General features: G+C 36.6%; 1 protein-coding gene across 10 annotated transcripts in view; it reads right to left on the bottom strand.

Moving 5' to 3' along the window:
- The window catches only part of nrxn3a (neurexin 3a), a 316,041-nt gene extending 298,908 nt beyond the window's left edge, over nt 1–17,133 (bottom strand). For 8 of the 10 annotated variants that reach the window (XM_058398173.1, XM_058398174.1, XM_058398175.1 and 5 more), the window contains exons 1-5: nt 16,939–17,133; nt 10,771–11,926; nt 3,746–3,763; nt 2,259–2,288; nt 2,058–2,069 (exon numbers count right to left, since the gene is read on the bottom strand). In XM_058398173.1, the coding sequence (XP_058254156.1) occupies nt 2,058–2,069; nt 2,259–2,288; nt 3,746–3,763; nt 10,771–11,467 (757 nt within the window). In that variant the 5' untranslated portion in view covers nt 11,468–11,926; nt 16,939–17,133. The remainder of the gene's footprint in view (nt 1–2,057; nt 2,070–2,258; nt 2,289–3,745; nt 3,764–10,770; nt 11,927–16,938) is intronic. The other 2 variants (XM_058398181.1, XM_058398183.1) reach the window with 1 other exon arrangement.
- Between the last annotated feature and the right edge of the window lie 1,471 nt (nt 17,134–18,604).

Here is an 18,604-nt window from a genome sequence, read left to right as displayed (position 1 = left end):
GGGACTCATTTTTCTGCCATAATAATTTTCACTCCAATGATTTAGCAAAGCTGCAAAAATTGAGCTCGCTCATTCTAATACGTTAATGTTTCTATAGCAACAGCTCCTTCACTTCACATTTACTCAGTCAAAGTTACGCTGGGTTTCTACGTAGAACCAGACACATTTTTGGAAGGAGTCTTCAGTGTCAGCTCTTTATAACAGTCCGGTGTAACCATGTTTGTCCCCTAATAGAAGAGTTAACGCTTCTCAATAATATGACAGACTTTGTGTGTGTTTTTTAACGTATTAATTTCATCAACAAAATAAATATAAAAAGAGATCACTGTTTATAGCCACTGATATAACGAGGAAATAACTTCAGCAGTGTGCAATTAATTTCTTATCCTTAAAATAACAACAAATTGTTATATAAGTGAATATAACACTGGAAAAAAAATCTAGCCACTTTTACACAGGACTAAAAATATTAATAAAAGAAAAAAAAATAAAAAGACACTTGTCTCAATTTAGCTTTGGTTGATAATCTCACCTAAATGCATTAAATTTAAATGTATAATAAATAATATAAATATTACACATTGGTATAAGAAAAAAGAAACTTTAAAAAAACAAACCAAAATTAAATTAAAAGATAAAAAAAGAAATTAAAAAAAGACACTAGTCTCATTTTGGCTTTGGCTGATAATCTCACCTAAATGTATTAATTTTAATTATATAATATATAAATAAGATAAATATGACACCTTGGTATACAAAACATTAAAATAAAAGAAAATTAAACTAATAAAAAATAAAAATCAATAAATAAGAATAAAAATTTTTAAAAAATGCAAATCACTAGGATTATTGGAAAAAAACACACCAAAATTATTATCTTTTTAATTAATAAACAATTAGCATTTTTGTGACAATAAGCAACTCAGACAACAAATAAAAAATGTGATAATAAAATAAAAAAAATAACGGAATTTAAATGATGCCTTCTCCGTCTCATTGTCTAAACCGAATGCATCAAACTATAAATTTTGCTTAAATTTCCGTATGCTCTACGTTTTTTCTTCATGCGTGTTCGTTCAGATCTAGAATGTGTTCGCGTAAATCTCTAGACCTGATGATGTAAGCTCCTCCGTCCCAAATACACTAAAAAACATTTCTTGAAAACAAACACTTCCTGTTCAGCTCACTACCTTCTCTTTCTACATTTCAATTTTCCCGTCGCTTGTCACCATGCTGTCAATTTCATACACTGGAAAAAAATAAAAGAGTAAACAGTGGTCTGACTGCATGAATGTGGATTTCTGCTGATCAGGGTTGCCAAGGCTTTTTTTTTTTGTTGTTGTTTTATTTTGTTGTTGTATTTTGTTTAAAGCAAATAACCGGAATAAAACCTTACAAATTTCCACAAACATAAACATAAAGCTTGGAAAAAGTCCAGGAAGTGTGTTTCTGATGTTCAGAACCATTTCTGTTGTAAGATTCATGGTGCGATGTTTGTGGATAAATGTTGAAGTAGGTGATGATTAAATTAAAATAAATAAAATAAATAAATAAATAATTTTAAAAAATCAGAAAGGTGTGCACACAAGCGTGACTTTGTTTTCCATGCAAAGACAAAAAGAAAGAAACAATTTAAAAAATTATAATTCCTGTCATTGCCTGGAATTTTTTAGCTGTTTTAAAGACGCCTTTGCACTGGATGTTTTCGCTGACGCTTCAAATTGCATCACATCATTTCTCATATTTCACCTCACACACACACACACACACTCAGCTGTGTGGAACAGATTGTGTTTCTACCCAAGTGCCCCCTTGTCATAATTCCATCAGAGAGAAGTAAAGCGGTTAAATCCATGCACTCATGCAGTTAAAGCTGTCCTTTTTGCGTTCGCCTTCAATTAAAACCCATTTAATTATCCGCTTAATCCAGGTACCCATGCTGAGAGGCCATTAGCAAAGAACGCTAAATGAAACACGGCAAACACACTCCGGTGCAAAGAAGATGTTCCACTTCTCCAAACCGCACACAGCAAAGGAGGAAAAGGAAAGTGCAATACCTTTACTCTTGGCTAGACACGTGGAGTTCAAGGGGGAGGAGAAAGACGAGAGATCCGTGAGAGGACGACGTTTTTACCAAGGGGCGAGAGAAAGAAAAAGTTAGCATTGAGCACATGATGTTAAAATGTACAACATATATGTTATACATTATTATTATTATACAACATTATATATTTCAGGTGAGGAAATGTAAAGCGTACCTTGTTCGGCCATCATCATGTGTGCCAAGCCTTTGATATGGAGAGAGAGAGAGAGAGAGAGAGAGAGACAGAGACAGAGACAGAGACAGAGACAGAGACAGAGAGACAGAGACCAAAAGAGAAAGATAGAGACAGACAGAGACAGAGAGAAACAAGAGAGAAACAAGAGAGAGAGAGAGAGAGAGAGAGAGAGAGAGAAACAAGAGAGAGAGAGAGAGAGAGACCAAAAGAGAGAGACAGACAGAGACAGAGAGATCAATCTCAGAACACACTGTTCATGATGATAATATAATAAATCACATAAAAAGGTTTACATTTTATCAATACGAAACATACGCTAATCAAAACAATGAGCAGAAGTCAGTGATGATGTCATACCTCCACATCTAACATCACTGAGAATTTAACTTACGTCTTTAAGCAAATTTTAAGAGCAGTTTTATACAACCTGAAATAGCCCTGGGCAGCTAGCAAAAACTGCTAATAACTAATAATAAATTTGGTTCGACTCTATGCTAAAAGTTGGCTAATGTTTACATGTTAGCATGACATCATGCACTGATTCTGTTGGTAACACTTTCCAGAAAGACAACATACATACATATCTTACAAACTATGTACATTTTTCATTACATGTTATAAACCATTCATAAGGCATTATACCCAGTGTAATGAAACTGCATTATACTTAACTGCAATGTTCTTTAGCATTATGAAATATATAAGTAGTGCCTGTAAGACTTATTAAGACTAATAGCAAAGCGACTCTCTGTCAGTTATTGTGTATTGGCTGTATGTCTGTTAATAACTGGTGTAATTCAGCATTTTATCTCTAATAATTCCAGAACAGTTGACAATTCTGATTGACAATAAATAAATAAATAAATAAATAAATAAATATATTTTATATGTGCAAAAAATGTGTTATGTAGCCTGTTCATAACGCATCATATGGACAATTCCTATATGCTATGAAGTACAATACATTTTCACAAAGATTTATAACCTCTATACATTATAATTGGACATTGAGTAATCATAGTAATCTAATCTATAAGTATAATGCCTAATAAATGTATTATAACACATGTATTATGACCTATGATACATACAAAGGCTTTATTTATTCTGACCTTCTGCATGAATGCAATCATAAGTCAGTATTATTTTGCTATTACAGGTATTGTGTTTTAAAGCAAGGATCATAATGCATTCATAAATCTGTTATAAGACGGGCTGATAACATGTTATGACAATTCTACAGAAATTCTCTTTTTATAGTGTTGTAAAAAGAAGTTTCACTGTAAAGTGCCAGAAATCTTTATGAAAATACTTTACAGTGTGTTCAATGCCTTATGGATGTGTTATAACACGATAACAACATGTTAATAGCTTATTAAAGACATGACCTTAATGGAAAGTGTTACCACATACGGACATGTTGTATCATGTTGCTGGTATTCAAACAGTTTCTTATGTGAACTCACCTGGGATGCTGTTGGCTTCTAGTTGTCGCATCAGGGAATCAGCAGAGGGGATAAAAAAAGAGAAGAAAAAAAAACAAAACAAGAAAAGAGAAAGATTTTCCACATTAGAGCCCACTCTCATTGCCGTTGCATGAAATCCATCATGCAAACCGTGGCACACCGGCCAGCATGCACGAGGCTTCATAACTGCCCTGTGCATGTTCACAAACAAATGTTCTTCATTTGACCAGAAAGATCTCAGAGCTTTCCTGGGTTTAACACACTTTCCTGTAACCCACATCCTCGCCTGAGCCATAAATCCAAACAGGCACTGGGACAGAACCTGCTCCCTGTAGAGAGGGCTGTGGATTTATGAGACGCTGATGCTTACATGGAGCTCGAGTCCACGTGCTTTCACGCCTGTCGGAGTTCTCCTTCACTGCAGACACAATTTCTCTGGCATCCTGGCACCTGGTCTGGGTTTTTGGTTTCCGTCCTAAACCTTCAGGATCGTAAGAAGTGCTCAGATCTCGATGTGCTAATAAACTGATCATTGAGTGCTGAATAAAGAGGCATATAAGAGGAATATATTATTTTTCATTTTTGTTTTATTTTATTTTATTTTGATTTATTCATTTTAATTAATTTATTTTATTTATTTATTTATTTATTGCAATAATTTTTTTTTTCTCATTTGTAATGGTACTTATATGTTAAAGCATTTTTATTTATTTTATTTATCCGAAATATTTATAGTTACGTGCATATCATTTTACATGTTACTGCTAAAGTGCCTTTGTTATAATGCATTATAACATTTCTAGTAATACGAATAGATTATGCAACCTGGCATGTCTTTGTAAGGTATTATACAGAATAGCATACAAAACACCTTATAATCCTGCATAGGCGCTCATAAATAGTAACAGTTACATGCATAGCACTGTCCAAATCAAAACTATGACTTCATAATGTCAGGTGACATAAAACAGTTAGCACATAGCTTTACAAATCCTATATAAATGTTCATGAGCAGTAATCATTACATCCCTAACGGTATAAACACCATAATTATAAAAGTTCATAATGTCAGGTGACATAATGCATTATAACACCTGCTCATACGGGGGTTCTAATGTATTGTGATGCACTGTAACATTTGTGAATAAGTTATGAATTGTGATATAATAAATGCACATGCCCACACATTATAAAATATTATGAATTTATAACACATCATTTATATACGTAGCATAGGTAATATTTCATAAAGCCTAAAATACATTGTTATAGATACACAAAAACAATCCACAAAGCATGTCTAAGGCTTCATTAAATCAGGTTACGTAATTTGTACTTGTGCAATGCAATGTCCTTTACGAACAGAAATGCACTGGTTATAACCTTTTTTTTAACAATACATTATAATATTTATAAATACCGTGTTCTTTTGAAGAGATACAATGATGTATTATGGAACCTGACATAACCAATGCGCAATATATGCTTATATGCTATGCATTTATATAGCATCTTATAATGCATGTATAAATGCTTATAAGGTGTTATTGATCATTTATAATGCTCCCTGAACAATAAATCTATATCTTATAATATCAGGTTATAATTATAATCTGTTCATAAGTACCCTGCAAACAAAAATGATTATGATGCACTATAACACTACATCCTATGCTATAACACTAGAATATTCCATTTTGTGGTAAACATTGTGAGTTTGATATGTATTATGTGTTATGTAGTCTGACATTATCAGCTCATTAGCATGCATAACCTTAATAATAATGTATGCTCATAAGAAGTAGTGATAGTTAAATGCCAGGTTGAACCTTTATTATAATGTATTATAACAATCTTATACACATGTACATTTTACATAACCTGACACTATGATATTGTATAAGAATGGTGTGCATCTATAACGTATACAGCATACATAAGCTGTTACAATGCCTAACATTATGCTCATGAGCAGTGGTTGTTACGATGTAAGCAAAGCAGCTTTTGTTCTTATGAGCTGATGTCATGATGCATCATGGAATCTGACATTATGTGTTATAATGCTTTATGTAGCCTATATAAAGTTTGTGCTAATGTTTTTTCAAAAGCTCATTAGTAAAAATAAACGTAGTTTCGAAATCATGATCCGTGCTTTGCTTCTCGTTAGTCAGTTTTAATTGATGCTAATCAGTGCTATATCATTAATCGTTTCAGTCACACACACAGACTTTAAACACAGCACACTAATTTGGTGGTAACTTATTTCCAGGTCATGTCATAGCACAGGACGGTACATCTGTCTGCTCTGCTTGTTAACAAACCCAACTCTGGGATATTAAATGGCTGATGAGACGCCTGGAATTTCTCATCAGCCGCTGAAGTTTAGTCTGATGCCACGTCTTAGCCTGATTTTCTCATGTCTGACAACGTCTAGCATGCCTTCTCCTTCGTCTATTTCCTCTTCTCAAGCTGTTCTCACGTTTCTCCCCTGACCCAGTTTCTCTGGAAGGCTAGAAATATTTTTTTTCCCTTTCCCACCCAAGATCGATACGCGTTCCGACAGCTTCTTCTGTCAAAACCTCAGGATCCGTCATCAACTCGTAACTGAAACCGTTAGTCGTTTTCGTCTTCTGCAGCAGCTAATAATTTGATCTTGGGCAGGATTAAATCCTCAAGTCCAAGTGCATTAGATTCAAACGACATCCACATGGGAAGGAAGGAACAGACTGAGCGTTTGTTTGGCAGCCAAAATTTGTGTTATTCCGAGCCTGCGAAAGACTACAAACGTTTGCAAATAATGTAACGGTGCGGCTGTCACATTTGCCACCGAGCGAGGAACATACGCTACAGCAACAGCAAATAGTTCCGAGGCCATTTTAGCCATCTGCCTGTCGAGGGAAGTGTCAGGTTCCTGTTGCCGTTTCTGCGTTTGGACCTGAATATATTCTCCACAACACACATTGCGGGCTAATTTCTACACTGCAGACTAAGTGTTGCCATATGGACTTCAACCAAAAGCATTTTCCCCATGATTCACAGAGGCTCACTAGGACCATATGCATAACGACTTAGGAATATGTTATAATACATTCGTAATGCATTATACACATCGTTAGAATTATTTACAGAAAGGCATTTTGTTTTTTTGCGTTGTTTAGAATGCAGTCAATACATTGTTAAAATAATTCATTATAAGCAGTGCTTATAACATGCTATACCACCATTATATACGATCCATAATGCATAATAAAAGTTAAAAGTGTAAAGCGTCCTCATAAATAATTATAACAAGGTGTATGAATGCATTATAACATGCATTCACTTTCACTTACTATGACACTTGACAAGTATTACATAGAATATACAGTATAATGCTTCATAACGCCAAAACTAATTCTGTATAACTGCTCATAGTTATATACAGTATATCTATACTGTATGACATCTTAATGTCAAGTTATGTAAGCCATTATGGTAACACTTCCTGGGAAATCTGTAAAACAATAAACACATGAACATTATTATCAAGTAATAACACCTCCATAAAGGCTAAGTACATAGTTATAACTGTTTATGAAAGTGAATTAAACTTATTATGCATTACGCAATTGTGTACATGATGCTTTATAAGTATTTAAGCAGGCCCCACTTTGTGTAGTGTATTACAAGAAGATATCTTTTCAATCTAATACTAACAGCACTGCTTGTAACACATATTTTAACAGTTTATTACAACTATATGACTATAATTGTAATAGTCCAAATAATATGAAGTCATGTTTGTGCTTCATGACCAATGTAATCCTGTATAAATGCTCATAAGTACAATATAGCAGCCTACAAACCAAGTCTACATAACTTTATAATGTCAGGTTTCATAACATATTATAACATCTGTTCATAAGTACCCCTGGCACCTGTACCACAAGTTATAATCGCAGAGCATTTGTTATAATGATTCGTAACATGATTATGACCAGTATTTTATATCATGCAAAATACAACTGACATACCTAATTATATCTGTTTGTTATAACACTGTATAACCAGTGATAAGGGAACTATACCAGAGTGTTGTGAAAAATATAAATAAAGCACAATATATGAAGTAATGTAATAATTTTTTTATTAGTTATGCAAATAGCTTTAATGACTTATGAGCATTTATAAAGCATTACGTCAAGTGTTATAAGGAGGACTACTGATCTCACATCCTGGCTGAAGTAGATCACTAGTGGCTAGTCCTGGTCTTGTATTAGACACTGGAGATAATAAAGGTCTTGACTACAGCTTTAAGTCTATTATGTATGCTATATAATTCCTTATAAATGCATATCATTTTATAAAGCATTATTATTGAGTAATGAGCACACTGATACATTTGTTCGTAACAACTTTTCACACAGTAATAATATAGATAAAGGCTCAGTGATTATAATCTGTAGTAGAGATACTATAGCACCGGCTATTATAATGCCTCATAACATGATCATTTACAATTTTCTTGTGAAAAACCTTATAACATGTAGCATAACATTATGAAGACATAGAGTCTATACAAAACTGTGTTATAGTATTTGACATTACCTGACATTACAAACTTAGTCGAGATTTAGGGTCTTATGCATGTAACTCTGAACTCTTTTATAACAAGTTTATGACAATGTTATAAAGCATTATTTATGTTATAATACTATATCTGATACAACTGGATTTATAATTCATTATTAATGAAGTTTTAGGTTATGCAATGGGGTTTTTTTCTACCTGTAATTATAAGCATGCATATAGGCTTATACCTGGCATTTTAAGGTATAAGCCTATACGTATATTAAGTATTCCACTGTTTATAACTGATAGAAAAGCTATTATAATGCATTATGAATACAGGATTAATAGGAAGTGATTTCAAATTCTCTCTGGTTCTTTGTGTGCTATGCATGTAAGTGTAAGCATGATATGTATCGTACTATGTATTCAATATAACTGTTATAAACTGTTATAACGCATTGTCAACACGGGATTCATAGGAAGTGCTACCAATTTTTTTTTTTTTCCTAGCACATTATCTGAGTTATTATACAGGCTTATAACCAAGATTCTAAAGTACTATAGTAGGATAGAAATACATAAAACTGCTATGAATGCATTTATTATGCATTATGGAGGCAGGATCAATGCAAAGAGCTACAGAGAATTTCTAAATATCTAATGATTAGATTTTTATCATATATTAAACCCAGCTATATTGGAATAACCCCAAAAGCGAGCGAGATGTGATGTGATATGATGATCTTTAGGCCAGAGGGCAGCGTTTTTAAAAGCATCCCAGTTCCCCAGTGGGTCCATATAAATTGCGCTCGGCCCCATAAATTAGGTTATTTATTCTTTTACGATGGTCTGCACTCTTTCTCGGGCTTCAGAGAAATCAGAGCTGCTTTTCCTAGCACGGGTTCCTATCAGCGGGCCGCAAAAACCCTGCCACCCGAAACAAGATGGAGAGGAACAGCAACAATAAATCAAAGCTAAAATTCTGCACGCCTCCCCCTCCACTATAAATTTGAGCCCAGAGCCCGTATGAGCGACTCGGCTGCCAGCACCGTAGTGGATATAATCTGTGCCGGAGTGCTGCTCTACATAGATAGCGACAAAAAAACGAGACAAAAGACGCTCTCTCTCTTATCCAAAACCGCATGCAGACTCCACATGCGGTGCACAATTGCGACGTCGGACACAAAGCTTCCACGTCGACCAAAATCGCTTCAACGAAGCATAATCGGTATTCAGCCATTTTGTGTTCCAGGCAGCGCTGAGAGGTTTGTGTCTGCAGTGAGGAGAACTACCAACATGGCACGGCACACTCCCCATTCATCACCCGCCCAACTGAAACGCTTCAGTCTTTAAGGAAAAAGCCTGGGGTCTAAGAGTCAGAAACGTCCTCCTTGTCTTTTTTAACCCTTTTGCTTTCATTGAAGTCATTCATTTCTCTCAGTGTCTCAAAATAGCTTCATAACGACTTCACATTTAAATCAAAAAGGGACAATAAAAAGCATCGTAGTGATAAGAAAATACATAATAATAGCAATACACCACAACACAAGAATATTTTAAAAATAAATAAAAAAATCAGTCAACTCTTTAGGTACCTTGCATTGGTGGGATCATGAATCAGGATCTTTAAAGAAAACTTTAAAAATAAAATCATTATTTGTTTCTTGACAATATTACACACACATGAATACATCAGAAAAAAGCACATTGTTCATCCAGGGGTTATTTCCACCTTCTCACTCAAAAGCATCAATTCAAGAAACATCAGTGTGACCTTCATGAAAACGATCTGCTTGAACAGGAGAAGAAGGAGAAGGAGAAGAAAAAATCATGTTGTATTGAACCATCAACATCGGAGCAGAAAGCTGTGAAATGGCCACCAGCCACCTTGAAATCCCCCGAGAATCTAAAATGGCTACACCGGGAATGCTGATGCACAAATACACCTCGACATTTCAACAAAAAATAATCTTCAGATATAAACTGGCGTGTTTCGGGTCCTGTAGAAAATGCAAGTGATACAAGAATGACATATTAAAACACTGAACATTCCGGAAATCCACCTGAGACAGCGTTAAAAAAAAACATTTAGAAATTAAATATACTTTCTCAGAAATAAAGTTAACAAATGGTACTTTTCCTTGCTGCGAAAAATGTGAGTGTATTATATATTAAATCATCTTTTATATTAAAAAGAAAGGAATGTAGCTTAAGGACCACTCATGTAGCGTAAATGTAGTTCCTTAAAGTAAAAACAATTCCCAGTAAAGGTGGAATTTTATGCTATGTGACAGTGACAAGGTAAGTATGGTTCGGTATCTTTATTTCTGAAAGTGTAACACTTTATAGAAACAAATCAAAGCTCAGACGAAGCAGGACAGAGCGACGTCCTGAAGAGCTGACCTCATGTTTGGCTACTGTTGTAAATTAGCATAGACATCTCTTTTACATTTTTAAGATCTACGTCGCTTTACCTTTGCTGCAGAATCGGCCGATGTACTCCGTCTTGGAACAGTCGCATAGCGGTTCCCCATCCACAAGGGAGCAAATTCCTCCGTTCTCACACGGGTTCTCGGTGCAGACGCCCTCCGTGTCCATTCGGACCCTCTGGCTGCTAAGCAGCGTAGGCTCTTTGTTGCCATATTTCAGGTCCCTGATAACTCCTTTAAAAGGTGGCAGGTCCTTGGCGGTGGGTAAGGTCAGGGCCGAGGGGCGAATGTCCTGGGGGACTCCGCCCAGGAAGAGGTCACTAACGATCTTCATGTACTGCCTCTGAGGTCGCACCTCGTCAGCCTTGCTGTCTCCGTCCACGCCCAGCACCGTCCTCAGGTTGGACCTGCTCACGGTGACCGAGTGCCAGCTGCTGTCGTTGACCCGTTTACCCGAAACCAGAGTGGTCTCGGCGCAGTCGATGCTGAACCTCAGCTGCAGCTTACCCTCCACCACCATCAGCTGCAGGAAGTCGCAGTAGCCACCGTCATCGAAGTACAAGACCAGCGAGGTGGACACGTCCGTTTTGATCCGGAAGCTGAGGTCACTTCTGGTGCTGGCGTCCCAGCGGAGAAAACGGGCCCACTGTCCTCGAGCCCCCATGAACTCCAAACCCAAACAGGAGCCGAGGACAGTACTGAGCAGCAGCTGCAGCTGGACCGGGTATCTGAGCAGAGTCATGGTGAAAGTGCTGGAAGTTTTAAGGGGGAGGGGGGTTTATAATCCTGTGCAATAGGAAAGCATTGAAAAAATAGCTTTGGTTCAAATGTCTGTATATCCAAAGTACATCCCAGTGTATGTGTAAAAGATTTGTTTATGCCGGGACGCTGACGTCAAAGAGCAGGGAAGGTAAAATCCTTAAAAAGTGAACGGAGGACAATAGAGAGGGAGAACAGTCTTAAATAACAGTCATAAGGCCAGTTTTGTTGAACAGTCTGATTTCTGTCAGAAGACAGTTTTATTTGTCAGAAACGACGGCACAGATTTGTGAAATCAAATCAGGAGGTGGGGTTTTCCTTCCAAATAAAAACCATGAAAAGTCCCACTATGGTCGCTTTTTAACCTTAGAGGAAAACACATTCATGTTGACTCGTGGGTAACTTGTAGTCCAGCGTAGAGATCGTATTCCCAGGGTTCTCGCTGTCAAAACAAAAGAGCATTACATTTCAAATGAAACAAAAATAAATCTCTAAGGCCTACACAATGCGACTAAATAATATAAAACCCAAATAATCAGAACGTCAGATCTAACTCGCTCTGACGTGTTCTGAAGTGATCAGGTGTCATTAAGGCATTAATGCGTTCAGTCATTGAAACTTATTCAGATAACAGATTGTCATTCAATTAACTTCCTCCTGCGTTTTTATTCCTCACATGTGCCCAAGACGTCCTGCGTTATCGGTCATCTGGGGGGAGGGGGGATTACCTCAATTATACTCTTGCCAAACCTCTGCAGTATAGCGTTAGACCTGATTTATCTGCAGATGTGGAGAAAACAACGGATTGTCTCCAGGAAGAACGTATATACGTGTAAAAAAAATTGAACAGTAACCACACATTCAGTGCAAATCTTTGCATTTATCATTTAATTCTTAAAAGATGTCTGTATTTAAAATATCTATTAGATGTAAATAGAAAATAAAGAAATACTAATACGTATCAATGATTAAATAATTTCTAAATGTATATATAGTTATGGTCATATTGCAGCATTTATAAATTCAGATCCTAGCAAATATCTGATTTAATTTTTTTCAAGAATTATCTGTAAAGAAAAAAATAATTAGAATGTACAATAGATATGAAAAATAGATAGAAAAGTGCAAATAATTATAAAGAATAAATAGTACTGTATCTGAGAATATTAAATATTACAGATATAGCTGCAGGAACTTGTATATCTTTATATAAAAAAATAATAATCTATGCTTTAATTCAAGCTAAAATATATATTAAGTATAAACTGAGACATAAGTGTAAATAATATTAGTGCAAATAGACATTAATAAATTATACATTTATAATATTATATATTTATAGTGTGTGTATGCGTTAAACATTATATTTATAGATGTTTTTTATGATCATGATTATGATGTGTAAAAAATATCTGTTATATGTTTAATAGAAGATAAAAAAAAATACTATTTACTAATAAATATATCTATATGTAATAAATGATATCTGGTGATCGATAGCCTTTCTATATCTGACAAAAATATATCTGTACATTTTTTAATAAAAAGATACTTCCTCACTTTAAAAAAAGCTCTGTTTTAACAGAAGTGGGGAAAACCTCCTGTTACTCCAGTCATCTTGTAAAATGGTACCAGGGCTTGAACCCTGTTTCAGAACACACACACTCCTTATTCACAATAATCGATACACCTCATGAACGTAGCCTGTTTCTGTAGTTCGGTGATCAGAATTAAAGTCCACCCGGATGCTCTGTGCGTCTAGAAGCAGCACCTGCTTTCTTTTAAACGTGAGTCCACGAAGATGAATAGGCTCGGATTACATAGCAGCATGTGAGGTGTAACCTAATAGGCGTCTAATATTTCCTGTGTGGCTGCCAGGAGCGCAGGTAGCAGGTACAGCTGGACAATAGATTTTTTTTGTAGAGGCGCACAATTGCAATGAAGCAGAAACACAATGCGTACAAACACACAGCTGCCTGGTGAGCAGGCCAGGAGAGCGAGCCAGCCAGAGAGAGAGAGCTGCCTGCTAATAACAGATACTCCATATTGGCTCGTGCCCACACCTCAAAGTGTGTGTGTGTGTGTGTGTTCTGTTTTTTTTTTTTTTTTTGTCAAGCAAGGGCCTGTAGTCTGTGGAGAGGAGGAGGAGGAGGAGGAGGGAGGTGAAAAGGCTAAATTGCACACATCATTGTCCTCATTGATATGTGAACGTCGTGCCCCAGTGACTACGCCACACGCCACCACACACACAAAAAAGAGGGAAAAAAAAGAGGGTCATGCGTTTAGATCCACTTCAAGGAGGAGATTGAAAGGGGAGGATGAACGATGATGAGCAACCCGAGCTACATTAATGACAGCGATCCTGCTCGTTCATTACACGCCCAAGCGACAAATTTCAATCGGCCAGGACGCACGATCAGGAAGGACGACCTCAACGATAAACCTTCACATCCACACCGCATTCCTACGTCCTCCCTGCGCTTCCGGTTGACGGTCCGAGGAAGTTCTAAAGCGCCTACAAGCACCCAATGAGGCTTTCCCAGACGATCAAAAAAAAATTGCAGAGATTGAGACACGGCCAGCATCGCCACCGAGCCCACTGCAGCCCTCTGCGCCAATCACCTCCTGCATTACATCACCCTCCAAATGCACCACCGCCGCCCCCCTCTCCAAGACACACACCATCAGAGCCATCAGCTCAAAATCATTAACGCAGGATTAACACGGTCACCTCATGGTACGCTTGCACCACTGTGGTAAAAGGTGCCAATGGTGTTGGGTGTGTGTGTGTGTGCGTGTGTGTGTGTTAGCCAAAACGACAAAAACATCACGTCACACTGCGGTCGTCTTTTTTTTTCCAAGCCAGAACATTACACAACATTTTCCTTTTGTTCCTCTTTTCTCCATCAGCAGCATTCATTTATATCCTTTTATGATTGAATTCCTTTATCATCATCATCATTATGATGCAAAACAATCTCTCTTTAAAAAAAAACTAATGCAAGTCTAAATTTTAATCTTGAAACAAAATCATTTTGAAAAATCGTTATGTGCACAATTTAAGGTCACAGATCATTTTGAATAAATAAAAAAAACACGCAGAGCAACTGATTCTGTCTGCATTAAAATGCTTCAAATGCACCAATCGGAGAGGGGTGTGTGTGATGGTGGTGGTGGTGGTGGTGGTGATGGTGGTGGGTCCTTAATTTCTCTGCTTTTTTCTCCTTGTGCACAGAACAAAATGCATACATGTCGCATGAGCATAAAGCCGCGTTTTAAAAACACTTTAATGTTCCATTTTAATAAAAACAAATAAACAAATAAATAACACGCGATGCGACATTTCAGGTTTAATTCAAGCGTGTCGGCATTTCTGTGCAAAAATACCAAATAAAGCCAGAAAGATAGAAATAAAATGTATGTCCATGAAACGTATTTCTGAAGACGTTTAATAATACGCGAGAACCTGCAAAGAAATAGCACGCAAATACACAATAAAGCTTGTATTTGGTAAAAGAGTGGAGAAAAGGAGAGAAGGGATTTTTTAGAGGTCACTGCGTAACACCAAAGTCGCGTTGGAATTCATTAGGACTACGGATATTAATAATAAATAATAAACGGCGCTGGAAAATAACTTAGAATAAAATAATTTCGATAAATATCAAAAACACGCGTTCCTTTTATTTTTCTTTTCAATATTATTAAATCTTAACACACCAAAAAAACAAGCATATCTGCGCTAAAACTGCGGCGTTAAGCCTCAAACATTTTCTTTTTATATAATCATTATTATTTTTTGTTTTAAATTATAATTACTCGCTTTCTCTAGATTTATAGCGCGTTCTCCTATCAAGCACATTTATCCAGATCCTGCTCAGTCTGTGGTGGTGAGATTACAGCTTAATGGGCCTGGTTTCTCCGCAGGGTTTGGAGGTGAAGAAGGAAAAAAAGGAAAGAAAAGAAAATCCCCTTCTGCTCGAAGCCTGATTATTTCCAAAGCCGCTCAAATGCACGTTTAAAAAAATACGCATTATAAAACTGCACTGAATTTGATAGAAACGTGTCTGTGTGAATTTGTATACGTTTGATTTTGCAGAAGTGAACGAAAAAAGACCCCGCATTTGAGCTTAAACATATTTGCGGATGTTGAATTTCATTTGTTTTTAAATGTTTTTCGGCTTTTATCTTTAATTCGGATCTTGCTGTACATTTCCATATTAGTTCTTTTATATGCGGGTTTTTAATTATTCTCAAACTGATTAATTTATTTCCACAATTTCAACATCAATGAACACAACGGAGTCGAAACATTTCAATTCATTTCATTCGGATTGCTACATTAACTCAAAATAAAAAATATATACAGAATAACATCTTTTAATCAAACGCGGCCTGCTGTTAGGCTAAAATGTAAGGATTAGAAGGATAAAATATTAATATCCGATTCGGTAATTTAGATCAAAACGAAAAAATTAAAGGAGTGTTCAATCAGACAGAGGTTGTATGTGTTTGTCGGTGTGTGTTTTTGTGTCTCTACATGAACCTCCTTCTGTATGGCGTGAGTCCAGACTGAAACCTGATTTTAGATATTCATTATCCAGGGACTACTTTAGAGATGATAATAAATAAATGAATAAAAATAAAAGCATAGATAGGTAGTTAAGACACAAATGCATTAAGTAATACTTAAAATCAGACACATTCATGCTTTTGAAAGAGGGTTGTGTTTTTATTTTTTATTTTTTTTAATGAAGGTTTTTATCTAGACAAGGCCCTTTTTAAATTTAGTAATAAATCCGTGGTCGTGGATTTATATTCATTATAATAACATTGACTAGAATTAACGAAATAAACGCCAAGGATATTTTCACATTAAGGAGTAGTTATGTTTTAATAATGCATAATAACAACAATCGTACAAAACTATATTATATGCTTGAAATAAGGCTTAATAACAATTCTGTGAATAGCATCAAATATTCTGCTATAGTGTATGAAGAATATCAGGCTGTATTAAGGTGCACGGTTGGGATTTTGTGCCTACCGTGTCTCACGAGGTGTGTGTGTGTGTGAAAGAGAGAGAGAGAGAGAGAGAGAGAGAGAGATCATCTACTTTGGAATATCGGCTCACACGACGAGCCCTCTATCACTCGAATCAAAGTCAAGTCAATCAAACATTTATTTCAGGGATAAACAACTCGAGTCGCGAGCTCATGTTATCCCGGGAACTCGTAACACGCGCGCTCGTGCATCATTCGCCAACTCGTTTCCGCGCACCGCGCATTTCGTTTCCGCGCTACTAAAAGAGTCAAAGATCTGTCCACAATACAGTACTGAAACTTCAAGCTTCTCCACGCGCGCGCGCCCGGAAGGATATACTGTATGTATATATATGTGTCCGTGTGTGTGTACACTATTACAAAGAAAAGAAGCAAAAAAGGACAAACGACTGACCTCAGATTCCACCGGAAAGATGTCAAAGCATAATAATCCGCATGAGATTCCTGAAAGGATGCTTTCTTTCTTTTTTATTTCCTTTTTTCCTATTCTGGGTTCACTTCATCGGAAACGCTGCGGTGATGTGAAGGGGGATTTGGACCCGTGTGAAGCTCCGGTGCCACTGACTGATGGGCGATCCCGAGATTTCCACACACGCACGCACGCACGAACGCACGCACGCACGCTCGACGCACGACGCACACACACACACACACACACACACATACTCGTGTTGCGCGCGCGGCTCCGCCCCTCCTCTCGTTGCCAAACTCTCCATTTAAAGGTGTATTCGGTATCCGAAAGAAAGTGTGCGTGTGCGCAAATGTTTTTCGTCTACTACATTATTCAACTACATTTTACACCATAAAATAAAAGGCACCTACAGTACTTTTCCCCACGCTTGGACTGGCATCATACCTTTAAAAATATTTTCAGGCAAATACTTTGACCTTATAGGACCACTGATATGTCCTAGCTTTGCTCTAAAAAACACATTTCACTCACTAAAAGTACTCAAATATCTGATATGCAAATTTATTTAAATGTATATTTTATAAGGAAGCACATGCAATCATCAATGTAGCATCAAGGGGACATCTTTAGTACCTTTAGCTTGCAGCATATTTTACCTTTAAAAGGTACATCATTGGACCTTAAGAGCTAGTGATGTTTTTTTTTTAAAAGCGTTGCATGAAAATTTTGGAAAGCAAAATCACAGGTTCTTGTTAAATAATACATAAAGGTTAAAAGGATGTTTCTCTTAACGGTAGCACTTGGTATCATTTTCTAGCTGGTTTCTGAAAGTTCTGTTCAAGCACAGTGAAATTCTCTCTTTGCATATCCCATCCTTGGGCATTGGGGTCAGAGTGCAGGGTCAGCCATGAAGCAGGGTGGGTTGAGGGCCTGAAACCCTAATCCTCTGGTCAATGACCCAGAGCCTTAACCACTTGAGCCACCACCACCCCAGTTTGGTAGCATTAAGTTTGGTAGCATTAAGTTTGGTAGTTTGGTAGCATTAAGGTTACATCTTGATTTTACCTTACATACTCATTTGGGTTGCTAGTAAAGTATGTAATCAACTGTAAAAAAAAAAAAAAAAAAAAAAAAAAAAAGTTCACTGTATAAAATATACACAGAAACCAGTTCATTTTGCTACAACTGAGCTAAAGAATAATGTTCTTTTCCAAGAACACAACCATGGAACTGGTATTTAAACACACACAAAGCCTTACCAATGAGCCTCCACAACTAGCTCAGCTAGCGTACAACAGTTCAGTACAAGTCTTTTAGTGGAGGTAATTCTGAGGTAGAGGTGGTTGAATCAAAGACTTTGGGTTACAGATCAGAAGGTTGTGTGTTTAAATCCCAGTACCTTTACACTCCTTGAACAAGACCTTCAGCTTAGTATCCAATGAGCAAATGTACTTTACCGTAAATATATTTTATAATTGTTTACCCAAGTTACTCATCAATTAGTAGTAGTGCTGTAGTTTTATTACAGCAAACCTCAAGACTCTTTAGATCAGACATCAAGGTTCCATCTCATGGAACTTGAGAAGGTTCCATATAGAACCCTAACAGACCAGATTTCCCTTTTGAAAAGTAAAACCCTGTTAGAAAT

This window comes from Hemibagrus wyckioides, linkage group LG09, assembly GCF_019097595.1.
Source record: "Hemibagrus wyckioides isolate EC202008001 linkage group LG09, SWU_Hwy_1.0, whole genome shotgun sequence".
NCBI classification, from domain to species: Eukaryota; Metazoa; Chordata; class Actinopteri; order Siluriformes; family Bagridae; genus Hemibagrus; species Hemibagrus wyckioides.
Note: the sequence above shows the minus strand (reverse complement) of the source record. Positions and strands in the feature narration are given on the sequence as shown.